The sequence below is a fragment of the Mytilus edulis genome, chromosome 3 (assembly GCF_963676685.1).
Source record: "Mytilus edulis chromosome 3, xbMytEdul2.2, whole genome shotgun sequence".
In the NCBI taxonomy this organism is placed as follows: Eukaryota; Metazoa; Mollusca; class Bivalvia; order Mytilida; family Mytilidae; genus Mytilus; species Mytilus edulis.
In genome coordinates this window covers 71315829-71334576 of record NC_092346.1, presented here as the reverse complement: position 1 = coordinate 71334576, position 18748 = coordinate 71315829, and the positions used below count along the sequence as shown (strand labels likewise).

General features: G+C 31.9%; 1 protein-coding gene across 1 annotated transcript; it reads right to left on the bottom strand.

Annotated features, from left to right (window-relative positions):
• Positions 1-7878: 7878 nt before the first annotated feature.
• On the bottom strand, positions 7879-18723 carry LOC139517323 (cilia- and flagella-associated protein 36-like). The gene is made up of 8 exons (XM_071308253.1): positions 18559-18723; positions 14816-14880; positions 13977-14087; positions 13349-13554; positions 12609-12744; positions 11953-12138; positions 11233-11358; positions 7879-8499 (listed from the first exon to the last, which is right to left on the bottom strand). Exons 1-8 carry the CDS (start codon positions 18656-18658, stop codon positions 8221-8223), a joined length of 1209 nt encoding a protein of 402 aa, XP_071164354.1. The 5' UTR covers positions 18659-18723; the 3' UTR covers positions 7879-8220.
• Positions 18724-18748: the final 25 nt, after the last annotated feature.

Sequence of the window (18748 nt, the reverse complement as noted above, 5' to 3'; positions counted from 1 at the left end):
AAAATATAGGGCTGTGCGGCATATTTTCAATGTTTATATGCCCTGAACTTCTCAAAGTTTAAATGAGTGTCAAGGATGAGTCTTGCGTAGACGAAACATGCGTCTAGCGTACTAAATTATAATCATGGTACGTATTTTAACTATTTAAACTAACACTAATTTTCTTAACTACCCCTACCTCGAATGAAAGGTTACTACAGATTTCAAAGTAAACAATATGCACATGTTTATTTACTGGTAACATTCCCAAGTTATGTCTCTGTGAGATGGAACACAGAGAGCATAACTGGGGACCAGTATGTACACAAAATTAAGTTTTCTATGAATATTCAAGATTTCCCCAAAAGAGGCGTGGTTTGAGAAACAGCTGTATTTACAAAGTGCAACCTTAAGGTTGTGCTTTAAGTAAGCTGGCTATCACATTTGTAAATGTCTCTCAGAGGATTGCCACATGCACTAAAAACTGAGTTCACTTAATAAGGTACACATATTTTGATAAATGGGTTTCACATAACTTTAATAAGGGCCCTGTCGAAACCAACACCAGAGGTCGTGTCATTATGTTCGTACAATTTGCAAGGTAAAAAGCTTTGGTTTCAGTTGAAAACCCCCCTATGATAAAGATTGTGTCTGCTCTATCTTGAGAACCATTATGATTTCTAAGTTTATACTTGACATGTATATATTAACCAACACCAAAGGGTGTCATGATGTATGTACAACTTCTTAAGTCAAAGGTCAAAAACCTTTTTTCAGTAGACACCCCCTTGTCCTATGGCAAAGATTCAATTTTTTTACCACACATTATTTGCAGCAGGGCCTTCAGAGATGGCTCCCATCTCAATGAAGTCTAGTTATCACATATTCCTTGAGCTGTGGCATTAGGAGTTTCTATATCTGTTGTTAGATTGGTAGCTAAGTAAATCAGGTCCAGCAAGCTATGACACATTGATACAGGTAAGGTTAGAGGTCAGACAGACATGTACACCTTACAACCATACCATACACCAAAAAAAGTTAAGCTATTGTATATATGATCACAGAAAAAAGACCTTACAAATCCTACATCTAAAAAAAGTATGCCAATTGAACCCTCCCTGAAAACATAACACATACACCAAATATAGTTGAAATATTGCGTATAGTATCTGAGTCTCTAAGAAACAGATTTAGCATTGACCAGTGAACTGTGAAAATGAGGTCAAGGTCAGATGAAACCTGTGAGAGATGTGTACTTTAAAATTGTGTCCTGCAACAAATCTAGCTGATCCATTGCTAATACATGAAGATATTCCATGAAAGTGACATCAAGGTTAGATGAAACCTGTAACCTTACAATCCTAATTTGATATTGGTTTGGCCTATAAGATGGAATTTTATTTGGTAATCAAAAATATTTATTAACCAAGAATCCACAAATAGATAAAAAATCATATACCATGCCTACAAAATTTTTCACTGTCCCACATTGATCTGTTTCAGTGGCATAGAGGTAGACTGAAAAGTTGGGCAAAGAGGCAAACTTCTGAAGGTGTCAAAATGAGGTTTTGCATTTTCCATTACCTTCAGTGTTGGTCCATGAAAATATTTGGCATATTTGCAATCACAAGTGTTGTGTGCACTGTAATCTGTATCATACAGTTATATAAGACAAGTTGGAAGATCACTGGAAGCAGGATTCACACTAATATATGAATGCTACAGATAAAGTATTTACCAACCCATGAATGATTTTTATTATTGGCTTTATGCGGTATTGGCTTTGCTCATTGTTGAAGGCTGTACGGTGATCTATAGTTGTTAATTGTTGTGTCATTTGGTCTCTTGTGGACAGTTGTCTCATTGGCAATCATACCACATCTTCAAAACTAAGGAAATAAATAAACTGTTGACACAGAGATAGGTCTCACCTGTTTGTTATTTTGATAAAATTATAAAAATATTGAAATCAAAGTTTCAACACTGTTTAGGTAAACTGTGCAAGTTTCATGTCAACTTTCAGTCAAATAAACGTTGTTTGTTGCTGTATTTCATGTTTTTAAGTTAATTAATTGCTTTGTACATAAATCGAGCCATTTAGATTTCTTGTTGGAATTGTTTGGCTTGCTATGCAGTATGGGTTTTGCTCAGTGTTGAAGGCTGTATGGTGTCCCAATGGAAATTATACCACAAATTCTCATTTTTACATAACTAAGTATGCAATATTGGGCAAAATAATTTGTTAATGGAAATGAGATAAGCCAATGCTAAAACAACTGCATACCAAATAAATTGACTTAAAAAGGTATCATAACTTGATCCCTTTGAGGTGATTTTAAACATGTAAACTATGCAAGTTTCTAAGTTAATAATCCATTACAGAGGGAGCAGGTCCAAATTATTTCCATGGAAATGATAAGAGTCAATGCTAATAAAACTGCAATTAAATTATTGACTTTGTCAAAGCAAAACAAAAATAAGATTGGAAATAATGTATAGTTTGCTTTTTTTGTTTTCAAACTGTGGATAATATCAAATGGTTTAATACCGCTGATATAGAGGTTTTGGTATTAAAGTCTTAACTAAAGGTTACAAGGTATATCAAAGGAATTTACTTTAATGTAGTCTTCTGCCTTTACTTCTAATGAATGAATCATTTCTGACTAGGGACTTTCTGATTTGAATTTTCATTGAGTTTGGTATTTTTGTTATTTTACTTTTTTCTATATATCTATGAAAATATTGTACTATTATATGTAAACTTGGGTTTATTAATGAAATGGCTAAAATAACGAAACTTATATTATAATAGCACTTCTTAATTTATTTACAAATTTATTGGTTGTAAAAGCCTTTCAACATCTGTGTAAAATCCTCACATAAAAAACAATGGTGTTACATGATAAAGAAAGAAAACAATTGATATGTGTATTACTCTAAGTAGATAATCACGAAGGACGGAAACAATCGGTGAGAATCTTAACAAAATCAATAATAAATATAAACATTGCTGACATTGTTAGATAAGTACAAAGCACAATGATCATGATTATAACAAAGCACAATCATGATTATAACAAAACAAATATATTAAAGAAGTTGATACATAGAAATGTCTCCTGCACAATGATTATATATAGGACTTAAAATATACATTTTAAGGCTGGCAAGTAAAAGTTAAATATCAATATCAAACTCACAAAGGATCTTGCAAACATTACACTGACATCAGATACAAGATCTATAAAAATATACACATGTATAACAATTCAGAAACTGACAATCACAAAAGTGGAACCATACAAAAAGGATCCAAGTGTGACCCACATCACTCATGTATGTTCATCTTCAACATTCATAGAGATCATATGTGTTCAACCTTTTTCTTTAAGCAAATTAGAAATGGATCCAATGCAACTGCGAAATCTTTGTCAAAACCCTTGTTTGGTATACTGTTGATTCGTGTATTTTAATAGACACCAATTTTCATGGGTTGAGGGAAAATGTGTTTTCTTGGATTTGTTAAGTATGCATAGAAGCCTATAAATAATTTTTACTTTAAAATTTATGGTTTCCCTATACCAACAAAACTTGGTATCTCAAAAATAATAATGAATCAACTGTATATATCAAACAATTCATTTCAAGTTGCAACCTGATGTGACCAATACATACTCTAAACCAAAACTTTAACCAACCTTAAACTCTGATATGGGCAGGATGAATGGACAAAACTAACAAATGTATGGATTCACTGACTTGAAAATATAATGCCCCAATATTGTCGTTGGTAAGGCATCACATCTTTTTGTAAAAATCTATGCCTATATATAAACGTATTTACACTTTTAGTATTTAGCTGTATCTTGCCTCCCAATGACCTTAGATCGACTCTGAATCACCTTTTGACGTCAAGCAACAATCACTTTTAAATTGTGACGTCAAATATTTTAAATTATGATGTCAAAGTTTACGGGAACCTGTGTGATTTTACGTAATGGCAGACAAATTTGCATACAAGTGTAAATACGTCTATTTTAACATCAAAACTAGATCTTTAAATAAACAGAAATTCATCGTTAGAAGAAAAAAAACAGTAGTGCAAAATGCCATTCTAGAGATTAATTTTTCTAGTTTAGGAAATGCTAATTTTATAATCAATGGATGAACATTCAAACTAAATCATTTACTTAAATTTCACTGGTTTAGGAAATGCTATCTGATGACTGGATGAAAATTTAAACAAGGAACAAAATCCTTTTAGAAATATTCATCAAGAAAAACAAAGTGCCTTAATTTTGCCATGATTAGGAACTAAACAATAATGGTGAATATCAATTTAATTATCTTTAGCAGAACTTGTACAATCCACATAAGTCAATCAACTATAGGTCATTATAGCTTTTACATTAATGCTAGCAAGACAAATCTTTGTTTGGCTTGCTTGCTTTGTTTGTATCAGTGTTTGCTCAAGCATGGTAATTAAGATAGGCGGGGCTTCAGCTTGTATACATCATACTTAGATTTTATTGGACGTTATGTCTGAGGTTAAGGACACTTAATTTTAAAACATCACATGACAAATATTCTCACATGTTTTCTCACCTGTAAAAATACAATAATTTGTCAATGAAAGAAAAATATAAAGATTTTTCTTGTATGAGGCTGAGAAACTGGCCTTCAACATTAATTGACCTAATATTGTTTTTATAACATATCAATCTATTAGTTCAGTCAGTTATTTCCATGGCTGATCTTCGATTATGCAACTCGAGAAAATATTCCAAAAAAAGGAAACAATTGTATCGACAACAGAAAATCGAGTGCACCTTTTTTTATGTTAGGGTGTGTTTGAGATGAATATTTTGTCTTGAAAATGTACAAAACAAGAGTATTTGATACATCATCTCGCTTCAGACTCTATCATTTTCTATAGCAAAGCTACAGGTTGACTTTATAACATAAAAAATCAGAGTAGGTGTGTTCGAATAGCTATTTTACTAAAAGTGCTTGACGACAGTCTTTAAGTTGGATCTCTGAAAACAAATTGTCTTCCGTTTCTACGATTGTGAAAATGAACTGGCGTAGTAGGAAGATAATTTTGACGAAGTAGAATCCTGTCTGTATTGTATATTTACAGGTAAGCAAACATGTGAGAATATGTGTCATGTGATGTTTTAAAATTTAGTGTCCTTAACCTCCAACATCACGTCCAATAAAATTTAAGTATGATGTATACAAGCTGAGGCCCCGCCTATCTTAATTACCATGCTTGAGCAAACATTGATACAAACAAAGCAAGCAAGCCAAACAAAGATTTGTCTTGCTAGCATTAATGTAAAAGCTGTAATTACATACAATAGTGTCTCAACCTTTATGTCACAAAAGAAGACAAAATTAAAACTGCACAAAGATTCCAGTAGCACCAAGAAAGAGGCTATGAAATATACGTACTACATGTACAGAAATAAATCATATAAGAAAAATACAATAATGCTACTGTCAAAAGTACGAAAAGATAAACTTCATGATACATTCCATCCAAATCTTCTTGAAAGTTGAAGTATTGCATGTATTTACAGAAAATGTTTTTATTGCACAAGTGGTTGATATGGTTTTTTTTATTATTCCTTTGAACAAGACTGGTTAATTTGTGCTATACACTTTCAAATCAATAAAATTCTTAGAATCAATCCCATGCATGATAGTAATTGGTAATTATACACTTTCTTTTTCTAGCTATTTCTTATTAAGGAATAATTGCATTGCATTTTTTATAATGCTACTTTTAAACTGAGAACAAATATTTTGAAAACTAAAATCTATGATTAACGTGTCCAAGTATATAATACATATAATTATTCCTATTGAAATGCAATTACTAAACCAAGTCTCAAACGAATTATGTCATTAACACTACTTTTGACATTTTACAGAGCAATCCAACAGAAAAATTATGGATATGATGTCCAATCAAAAAAGCTGTTACAAATTATTTGTATGGGAAAATATTTTGATGCATTTATTAAGTTTAAATAATATTATAGATGAATCATAGATGTTTTTTGTCATGAGATTTTTACAATTGATTTCTTTGTTACGGTATGTACCAGCATATGCACAATCTGAGCGGTTTACAGTTCATGATCAATAGGTATAGACATATTATTCATTTTATTACTAACTCAACATCCTTTAAACTAAAAAAATTATTGGTGTATTTTAGGAGCATCTATAACAACCATAATGTTAGACACATGATAAAATAATAACAAACATAATTTACACAAAAGTTTGATTAATAGCACTTAAAACAAATAAACATACTACTGGTAACAAAAAGTATAAATATAATTCAATCACATATGATTTATGGCAGTTCAGAAAAGAAAAATGTACAATATGATTTACCTAAAAAGTAGCTGAATATATTATAGAGTTCAAATGAATAGAAGAATATATGAATGAAGGAAAATGAGGTTAAAATTATAAAGAACACAAATGGAATGTAAATTATAACACCATACTGTGGAAGAGAGATGTTCTAGCATTTCCCATTACTTGAAGATACCATTCATAAAACATTCTCTTTTATATCTATGTCCAAAATAAAATTGATATAACAAGAATGTGTCCATAGTACACGAATGCCCCACTCGCACTATCATTTTCTATGTTCAGTGGACCGTGAAATTGGGGTCAAAACTTTAATTTGGAATTAAAATTAGAAAGATCATATCATAGGGAACATGTGTACTAAGTTTCAAGTTGATGTAACTTTAACTTCATCCAAAACTACCTTGACCAAAACTTTAACCTGAACTTCACACTATCATTTTCTATGTTCAGTGGACCATGAAATTGGGGTCAAAACTATAATTTGGCATTAAAATTAGAAAGATCACATCATGGGGAACAAGTGTACTAAGTTTCAAGTTGATTGGACTTCAACTTCTTCAAAAACTACCTTGACCAAAAACTTTAACCTGAAGCGGACGGACGAATAGAGGCACAGACGGACGGACGAACGGAGGCACAGACCAGAAAACATAATGCCCCTCTACTATCGTAGGTGGGGCATAAAAATAGTTATCCAAAGATGTATTTGTCAATTGCATTTTACATATTGAATTGTGGATTTTTTTGTAAAACATTTCATATCTTGTGTATCTCACAATTACATAGTTTCAGGCAACACTCATGGTCAGACTTATGTATTAGTTATCTGGCTAGAAGGCCCTACTTTTTGAACATCTTATACCAAAGTTGAAAATGAAAAACAGAAGATACTTGTAAGCTGCACAAAAAGAACCATTGCATCTCAATTATGCAAATGTACATAAAAGTGATAAACAGTTAATTTCAAATGTTGTTATCGTCTTATATGAACATAGTAACTTAATTGTCTTTTGATTGGAAAAAAATCAATAAAATGTCTACTTAATTATGAGAACAAGAACTAATTCAATACCAAAATCTTTATTCTTTGTATACAAGTTTTGCATAGCATTTCAAACAATTGCCTTTCATGATTTGAGTATTTAATTGTTGGAATTGAAGTGATGAACAATATAAATATAACTATTGTCTTATTTCAACATGCATGCACTTTTCTCTTACTGACCTATACTGATATTGAGGAGCGAATATCGGAACCTGAGTTTAATTTTACAAGTAAAAATCTACTTGAAACAGGTTTGTTTTAGGTTTTTTTTTTGCCATTTAAATTATCCAAATACACAATTTGAATTAAAGGAAATTAGCAAAATTAAGTAAACGTAAGGAATATATTTGTTAAATTAACATGGAGCACTGAAATACTTTTTGCAAGCAAATAGAAATATTTAAGCTACTCTTTCTTTGTAAATATCTCTTTAGATGAGTAGTATGCTCTGTTATTTTTTCACATATAGGTTTCAAATTTCAAGACTTTGTGTGATTTCCCCATGCCATGTTGTCCAATTTTAATAGCCTATAAGGCTTCAAATATAACCCCCTTTTCCACATAACTCAACTTATACAGTGAAAGATAGTTAGTCTAAAGACACTAAATTTCAATGTAAGGGATTTCCTATGGTATAATCTAGGTTTCAATTCATTCAAATAATTGTATTTCACAATAGTATATAAACTTAAAAGTACATTGGACAGTTACAGCAAGGAATAACTTCACAAACAGAATATTACATATAATTATACCACAACATTAATTACCATTAAAAATGGTTCAGGAAACAAGCATCAATTATTTCCTAATAGTTCTGATTTAAGTCTATTAGCTATGGCTTTTCTCATTGCTAATTTTTTCTCCTCTTCTGGATCAACTTTCTTCTGTTGATCCCCTTGTAATGCTGATCTAGCATTTCGTGCTGATACAGGTCTTTGTGGTTGTGTTTGTTCTGCAGCCAAAAGCTGTTTTTCTCTTTCCTTCTTTTTCATTGCAACCAGTTTGTCTCTTTGCTGTTTTAAATATTCTTGTCTCTGCTTTAATTCATCTGGACTAAGTTTAGATAAAGCAGCCTAAAAGGTTAAAATAAACAGTCATTTTGTTTAATTCTTAAAATATAAGCACCAATTGTAGATAAAACTAATCACATAGATATTTCCTTTAAAGTACTTTATGTTTAACTATTATATAACTACATATACAGTAAAACCTGTATAAACCGGCCAGCTGCGGGACTAAGAAAATAGGTCGGTTTGGACAGTGGGTCGGTTTATTCAGGTTTTCTGATTTACCGGAAGTGTAGGAATGTACGTCAGATTTTTATAATGCAATGTTCTAATCCAATTAAAAACTATATAAACATGTAATAACAAAAATGCTGAAAATAAATGTATTTAATAAAGTTTAAATCATGATTTGTGTACAATTATCTTAACATAAACAGGTCAAGTGTTCCCTGCTTTTTGACCATTTTTCTAAGAACGATAGTGTCTTCTATCATAGTTTTCATTGGCATAAGAAATTTTAATATTTAGTCATCTTTCAAATTTGAAAAGTTAATCATATATCTAATGTTTTTTAACATGTCCTCATATGAGAAATTGGCACCAGGAGCATCAATTTCAGGCTCGTCAACTTCCCTTTCACTATCACTCGTTTCATTGGCGTCATACACGCGTTCTTTAAATTGTTCAACCAAAGTTTTTTCCCAGTCTCCGTCAAATGTTTCCTCCGTAGGCATAGCTTCCTCAATAGCGAGCATTTCATCGAACAGAATATCATCATTGCCGGAAAATTGTTGTACCCTCTCCATTAATTCCGAAAGTGGAATGTCATCATCCAGATCTTCTTCATTGTCAGGGTCAACATTTTCATCGGGGTTCACAACGGGGAATCCAGGAACATGATGCGATTGTTGATTCTTTTGTATCACTCCAAGATTTATCAATCCAATGAACAGCATATAGAACATTAATTTCTTTTGTCAGAGAAGTGTTGTCAGTGCAATTGTCGATCTTTGTTATGACATGTTTTATTATATGCTTCCTGTATCTGGCTTTGAATGCACGAATAATCCCAAGATCTAACCGCTGAAGTTTAGACATAGTGTTCGGTGGGAAAAATTTATTCGTCACGTTACTTAGTGTAACTGAATCAGAATGCGATGTTGCATTGTCAAGAAACAATAATATTTTTCTCTTTTTAGATTTCATTTTCTTATTAATCTGCTGTATCCATTCGGTAAAGATGTAAGTTGTCATCCATGCTTTTTTGCTAGATTGCCAAATGACAGGCAAACTGTTAACGTTTATGTTTTTAAAACATCTTGGTTTCCTTGCCTTGCCAATCACTAACGGTGGTAACTTTTTTCCTGTGCTACTGCATGCTAGCATCACTGTTATTCTTTCCTTAGCTAATTTTCCACCTTGCATGCTTCCCCTTTTTGGACAAGTGTTTTGTCCGGTAATGCTTTAAAGAATAAACCCGTTTCATCTGCATTAAACACATTTTCAGGTGTGTAATCCCCGAATATTTTCCAGTTTAGATTTGAAATCGTCCACTACACTTTGATTGACATCAGCACTTTCACCGAAAACTTTAAAAAAGCCAATCGAAAATTTTGAACGCCAGCTTTCAAACCACCCATTTGATGCCTTAAAATCAGTTAAATCCAGGGTTTCTGCCAATTCTTATGCCTTTTCCTGAATAATTGGCCTACTCAACTGAATGTTTTTTGCTCTAGCTGGCTTCAACCACTGAAACACTAAGTCATTTAGCTCTCCGTATTTACTTCCAGTATCATGTCGTTTTCTTGCAGATGTTGTGTTGTCCTCGTAAATCGTTTTATATTCACCACTTCTCTTTAAATTGTCTGAAACATTGTCTTGCCAATCCCAAACTGTAATGCAGGATCTTTTTGTGTTGGCTTAGGTGTTTTTTTCATATTCCGTTATAAGATCATACTTTAGTTTCAATGTAAGTTCTTTGTAAGACTTTTTGGCAACGGTGTATTAAGATTGTTATCAAAATCTTTTTTTTCTCTTTTTAGGCGTACATAAAGTCTCCATTCTTGTTTGAACTAAATTATTTTAATGTTTATAAAAACAGTTTACTATAAGAAGTTCACCATTTAAAGCCTCGCTAGTTTAATACCCGTAAGGACCCTCTTGTGTAAATAAATTTGTGTTGATAGACATCGATCAATACTTTATCATGATGTACAGTTAAATAAATTAAACAGACCGGTTTTGACAGGTATTTAATAATGCAATTAAGTGTAATGGGACTTCCTAATGAGATCGGAATTCGGAATACACAGGGACCGGTTTATAGCAAAGGTTATGAATAGGGAATTTTTGGACTTTAATTTTTGACCAGAATAGACAGGAATCCGGTTTATTCAGGGTCCGGTTTACCCAGGTTTGACTGTATATGGAGATGGATATCCCTTTTAAGTACTCTAGTTTAACTACCATATAACTGCATGAATATAGAATTAGTTATCCCTTTTTTTTTTAGTAATTTTTAATACCTACCATAAAGATTTTATAGGAACTGATAAATCTATATAGAGTCACCCATTTGAAAATTAATAAATATTCAAAAAAAAAAGGAAAGGAACACTACATGCAAATTAGTAAAACGTTATTTGCAAACTCTACTTTCACAACTATGTATCAAAAAGAAATATCAAATCTTAAAAACAGCAGTGAGAATGACAATCAATATCCACTTACTCCTTTTAAAATGAACACTATACCACAAAATGGATAATAAGTTCTAAATGCATGGTGACCAAAACTTACATGAGCTGCATTTAAGTTAGCAGCATTGGAACTAGATGGTATATCTGTTTTAGCTTGTGCTAACCAGTTAGCAGCAGCTTCTGAACTAGACACATTATCTCTACTAGGTGTTACAATCACTGATGGCTAAAATAACAGGAAAATATAAAATTAAAAACATGTCAAGTCATGAGATCTGCCTTAAAATAACTATTCATAAAATCACACATGTCAAGTTGTATGATACTGCATTTAAAAAATGGAAAGAATTATGGAATTAAAAACACATCCAGATTCAATTCACCATGGGGAGAACCTGAATTTGCATCAATTCGTACTTTAACAGGCATTCACAAATCCTACTGTTTCATCAGTTGATGAAATATTTGATTATTTTTTATAAAGGAAATTTTATTGATTCCCACAAGCTTTTTCCACATATGTAAATTTCACGTAAACCTTAAAAAAAATCCAGATGAAAAAAAGTTTGATCTTGGTACATGGAAAATTGACGAAAATCAGGAATTTCATTTCAGTCATTTGTAATTTAAATCAGACATCAAATGTATCTTTTTTTAATGACATCAAGATGAAATTTGTGTCCAAGTTTGATTTATTTCAGCAGTTTCAGAGAAGAAGATGGTTTGAAAAAGTTAGATGACATATGAGCTATGATGTTACAAACACCAAATAATGGCATTATCTCATATTTGCCCATTTGCGCTAAAACATATTTCTTACCGCTGCTTTCAAGTCTGTTTGCTTTACTGGTTTTGCTGGTGGTGGCTTGCTGGTCACAGGTTGTGCCACCGGTTGTGGTTGGGTTGGCTGTGTAGCCTGTGGTTTTGGTTGAGATATACTTAAGGCAATCAATTTATCTTGGACAGGTTTGGTTGGTGTTGATCCCTGAGATAAGTCTTGAATTGCCTGGAAAAACAAGATATTAAGTTGATTTCACATTCAAAGACTCTACTATTCTAATTATGATGAATGGAAAATGATCATTAAATATCTAAAACATCACTATCTGAATATAGATTTTATCAAACGGCTGGGTCCTATACACCAAAGTTCAATTCAATTATTTTGTTCAAACATTTTATGTGTGCTGGATATGAGGACGCTCAATGTCATATGAAGCCTCTCAATATATTTCACTCCCCCTTATCAATTGCCTCCTGAAGATGAATATATTATGTAATATATTTTCTCCTTTCTAATCTAATGCACTATCATTAGTAAGTGGTCCAATATTTTTTTTAAATATCACCTTGAGAATACTTTGTTCATATACAGGATAGAAAGTAATGTACATGACAGAATACTGGGCTGTGCCAAGCTGGTTTTAATTTTTCCTGATAATGAATTATTTAATAGTAATAAATGAAATACTTTACCTGTTCATATTTTTTGTGTTCTTTTACTTTTTCATTTTGTAATCGGTTCTGTTCTAATACCATAACATTTGCTAATTCCTCTTTTTCCATAGTTTTTCTCTTCTTTTCTTCAATTTCATATTCTTTTTTTGACTGTCTATATATGAAAAATGATGCAGGTCATAAGTTATTTTTACAAAGAACAATCCATTCATATGAGTAAATATTTAACTTCTTTCAACTGAATGCTTTTGAAAGGCAATTCAATTTTTCCTGCAGTTTTTTATTCAAATCTTCCCATACACTTCACCAAAAAATTCTATGTCATCATTTCAAAATTAAAATTCTAGTTATCAAATTTCCTGCATCTCTTAAAATACAAACAAGGTCCAATCATTATGTTGATGCAGTATCATTATCTATAATATAATGTTGTTATTTATAATGTTATACATAATAAGTAAATAATCATTCTACAAGCCTAATATAGTTGAATTTAATTACCCGGTATGCAAAGCTAAGAAGGTGTTAATTCTTAATTCATCATATTGGCATATGACCCGAAATAAGAGGAGTGAGTGAAGGGTTGTAATGCACTTCAATATCTATATCCAAGACCTAAGTTCACCATTTCTTAATTTTTACCCTGAACTCTGTTTTTTTATAGGTTTAGAAACATTGTTGAGACTTATGACAAGAAATCCTGATTGGCCTGATTGACACACAAAAGATTTGGAATAGTACCCCTGAATATTACTTACTCCATAACTTTAGCCAGGAGTTCTTCCTCTGCCTCTTCTGCAGTTTTTGCTTTTTTTGGAGGAGCGGTTGTAAAACTATCTGGTATACTGCCTGTAGTCTTAGCCATCATTCTTAATACCTGCTCTTGGAGCTCAATATTTTTTAAAGTCATTATTCTAACAAACATACTAAAATCATCCATTGCTAAAACCATTTCAAATATCACCTGAAAACAATAAAATAAAAATATCTTAATAATTCATATTCTGTTGTTATATTTAATTATTTCTTACTTAATACAGAAGCTCTTAAAAAAATCATGGATATACATGATGTCAAAGTCTAACGAATGATGATTTTTATCAACTTTTAGTGTTTTTGCAAAAACTATAGTAGATATAGAGAAATTGCAAATATCAAATATGAATAGCAGAAGAATACTTAGCAATATGATCTTAATGTCAATAACTACTTTTCAGGAGGTTTACTTATGATTTGGACAATATTGACTCATGTCATTGTCTTATTCCGCTTATTGACCAGTTGACAGACCCAAAGTGATGAGAATAGTGCAAGCCTACCTGTCAAAACTTTAAGTAAGCTTATAATAAAACAAAAAATCTAACCCATAAAGAAAACATTATGTACCTGAAATATTTCTTTAAGATCATCTTTGGCATTCATTTCTTTAAATGCATTGATGATATCTTCATGAGACAGTTTTGAATCCTTCCTAAAGCCGTCTAACAATGTGTTTATCTGAAAATCAAACAGATATTTTCTTTAAATAATAATTTCTCTCAAACAATTACCATTAACATAATCAATTCAACTTGTATATTCTTTATCTATAAATAAATAAATTATCTGGCACATATTTTATAAAACACAAAATACAATGAGAGACTTTCATGACTTTAATGCATTTTTTTGTGCAAACAAAAATCTTTCATTCAGATGAATATCCTGTTCTTTTTTATTCAATTCCTTTTATATGTTTATTTATATATTATTTTTTGTTGGGGTTTTTTGGGGGGAAGGGCGCCTTGCCTTCTATTGAGGTTTCTTAGCCCTTTGTCTTATGCATTAAATTAAGTATAGATGTACAAATGTATTATTGTTTATTGAAGATCATTGAAAACTCCAAAACATCTTTCATGTAAAAAGAAAATAAATATAAATTCATTATCTACCTAAAAGAACAGTCATTTTTTGCTGGCTACACTATCTAAAACCCCCCACTGATTTGAAGAAACAAAAGTTTTTATTTTTCAAATTTGTTCATTTGAATAAATTGCCCTTGAACAATACAAGAATTGATTATCTTTCCTTGTCTTTCCACCACTATCCTTTCAGTCACTGTAAATATCATTTTCATAATTCTCTTCATTTACAGTGAAACATTTTAAACCAAATACATGAAATAATGATCTTTAGAAATGCCAGAGTTGTACAGACAGGTTTCATTGTAGTGATATAAATCTTACCAAATCATGATATGATGTATGCTGTTCTCTGTACTCCTTACAGTCTTCTATACTGGGGTCAAAAACTGAAATCATAGCTGCTTGTTAAGTACCAACCATTATAATTAGGTTCAATTTATTATTGTTACATTTTTTCGTAACATGTAATGTGCCATGGGTTTTGCTCATTGTTGAAGGCTGTACAATGACAAATAGTTGTTAAATTTTATGCCATTTGGTCTCTGGTTGAGAGTTGTTTCATTGGAAATTATACTACATTTTAAATTTTTTTATACCTTACAATGTTTACTTTATATGTAGTTTTTCAAATTACAATGAGAATAAACATTGGATTTTAATACACAAAATCAGATAAATAATTTTCAATGTATCTGCACTATCAATATCTTATGGCTAACAGATTTTGTGTAGGCATAGCTATAATAATTCATGACTTAATATATTAAGTATGATTTTGTGTACAGAGTCAATACCAAAGCTTATATAATTATTTGTCTCTAAAATCCATACTTGTACAACAGACATGACAGAATTATCTGATTAGATTCATTAATGATTTTGTCTGGATAATTAATTCAATTCTATTAATATAATAGCTATTGTATAATTTTGCTACTTTTATTATGTAATAAACTTGATATTTGCATTTTATGTCAGGGGAAAACATAAAAGCCTGACATTTTATATCTGTTGGAGCTATTTTCAATTTATTTATTGTGTTTGACGTATTAACTGAAGATAGTTTTCAGTAAATATTTCTGGAACAAATGCAAAATCTGATATTAGAATTTTGAAGTGTTATTACCTGTATATTTTTTAAATTAGGAATTTAGGAAGTCAGGTTTTATAGCGAGTCCAGTTGTTCATAAATATACATTCCAATTTCGCTTTAAACTAATCAATTTGGCTGATTTAGATTTTTGAAAAGAGAGCTTTGCCCCCATGGATCCAAAATTTGAATCAAACATTTGATTTGGTTAAATCAGTAAAGAAAGATCAAACACTTGCTTTACTTTGGAAAAAAACCTGTTCAACAAATTTTCAAATTTATTATTTGCTTATTGAGTTCATTTGTTCATCAATAAATTTTTGAAAACATTAAAATCACATGTTTCAAGTACAGAATGTACCTCCATATCACTTTAGAACTGAAGTTTTAAATAAACAAAGTACAGTTTTAACAGTGATTTTGATTTAAAAATGATACAAATGTATAAATTCACTGTTCAAATATTGACTTCAAATTACAACTTTGAAAGTACAGTATCAGGGGGGATTTAGGCAGGGTGTGCACCCCCCCCCCCCCCTAAAATTTGCAAAGCATGGGTTGACTTCAACATATTTAAGTATCAGAAGAGACCATTTAATCTTTTTTAACATTCAAAGTATATAAAACAGTCAGTTCAACAGAATCAACGTGATTACTAATCAACTGACCTATGCTTTATTAAGGTTCTATAAATAATTTCAAAGGAAGGTCTCAAATGCAGAGCTGCGTTTGATGACAAATATAATAGGTTTGTTAAAAGTTAAAAGTAAAAACAAAGTTACATTGTATTTGCGGAATTTATAATCAATTTGTTTGATAATTGAAGTTTCAAATCATCCCTTACTCACTTTCATAATTTCATCATGACACAGTCAAGAAAACAGTCGGCAGGTGAGATTCTTTTATAATATCCGTAATGAAAGATAGAAATACTGTTTCAAGCGAAAGGTTAGTTTATTAATTTGTATCTCTGTGTCTATATTTATTTCTCACTTGCAACCTAAATATTTAGCCGAATTCTGTACCGTATTACTGTATGCTTGGGCTCCCAAGAAAATAAATATAACTGCGCAAATGCATCTCATTCTGATTTTAGTTGTTTTTGGCGAACACAGCTAAGTCTGGCACGACCTCCGAAAATCAAAAAACAGATAGCACGAAAGGACAATTAAAAATCGCTGGTAAAAGTAGAACTTTTCGTTTGAATAATATATTGGTCAGGTGAGCAATTGTGATCTGTCTCGTCTCACTTTGCATCCTTCTGTCCGCCCGTTTATCTGTAGATTGTTGTCAGGTGTGGATTAAGGCGGTTTCAGCTTGATACTTTAATTCCTCACTAATTTTAACACACAATAGTTCGAGATATCTACATTTCACCCCTTTAGAAGAATATTTCAATAATTTTACCTAAAAAAAAACTCCAAATTTTTTTCGCCCCCCCCTAACTGGAAATCCTGGACCCGCCCCTGAGTATATATGATAATAAACAAAGATATGTCCCGCTTGTTCAATGTTGTTAGTAATTTTGACAGTATAATGCAAATGTTGAAAAAAAAGTGACAATATTTTAAACATGCATATTGTTGTGTGTTTGTTTTTTTATACATTGGCTTGAGGTATGGGTGAGGATTGAGATCTCAAAAAACATGTTTAACCCAACTGCAGTTTTGCACCTGTCCCAAGTCAGGAGCTTCTGGCCTTTGTTAGTCTTGTATGAATTTTAATTTTAGTTTCTTTTATAAATTTTGAATTTTAGTATGATGTCCATTATCATGACAGCATTGGATCAATATAAATAGGACCTGAATTTGTTCATTTTTCATTTATGTCTCTATTTATGTGAGTTTTACCTACCTACCTGGCTCCAGAATCAACGAAACGGCTCATCTTTTTTGTAGTCCGAGATTACTCTGATGTCCAACAGCTGTTTTTCCAGACAAGCTGGGGCCGTGGGACGTCAGAGCTCGTCCCATATCAAAAAGTGGATATTTGCCAACCCATAATAGATGCGCTGCTTCGTCGCTTCTGGTGCCGACTGATGGCCTTGGAATTATATAAATCGGGCATCAATCTGTTCATTTTTCATTTATCTTTTCATTTATGTAAGTTTCACCTACCTGCCAACTTTTATTTTTCCATATTTTAACAGTTCACAGAGACCCATCGATTTCTGCATTTTGACTTTCACTTTCAAATGGACGTCAAGTTACGAGAGAGTTCGTGGCCTCGAGACTCAAATATATGCAAATTTTGTAGGAGATCCATGTTTAACATTTAGTAGCCAACCACGATTTTTCACCTCCTTTACAGGAGATCGGTATTAAGCATTTAGTTCCGACCACGAGAACAATCGGAAGCTCTCGCACATTTAGATAACTTGCATCGTAAATGAACGAGGTGTTACATTATGGTCATTTGCATAAATCATCATTGTTTTATCGTGGTCACGTGATAATCTTTGAAAATGAAAGGCAGCGCATCTATTTTGGGTGGGCAAATATCCACTTTTTGATATGGGACGAGCTCTGACGTCCCACGGCCCCAGCTTGTCTGGCAAAACAGCCGTTGGACGTCAGAGTAATCTCGGACTACTATTTTGGAAGGGCTTATACCTATTTTTTACATGGGACGAGCATCCCTACTTCAGCTTGTCTGGCAAAACAGCTTTGGGCGACTAGCTACATGGGGCATTGCCATACACCTTATCGCTATTTGTCCGACATTACTGGATATCACACAGGTTACCGTAAAATCTTGACGCCACAAATGGAAAAGTGATTGTTGCATGAGGTCAAAAGTTCAAGCGGCCAGGTCATCCAGGAATAGAGATAAGGTGTAATGGTTAAACACTAAAACACGAAATTTCATTTAATCTTTGTGTCTCTTTGTTGGTTTTTCGTTCACTTTTAACATTACTGGATTAAACTTAGTTCTTATTCCTACAACTATGGTGACTGTCTGAAAAAATACATACTTATACAATTTGCTTCCATGAAGGTTAAAACTGGAACCTGAAATAATGGATTGCCAAGAAATGTAAGAAGTTCATCGTAGACCCAGTCTGACCTAGCCATTTTGGAAAAAGAGTTGTCAACAAGGAAGTCTCGCGTAGTTACCCGAGAATCTAAGCGGTGTTGTGAACACTTCTTACAGATTATTTTGTT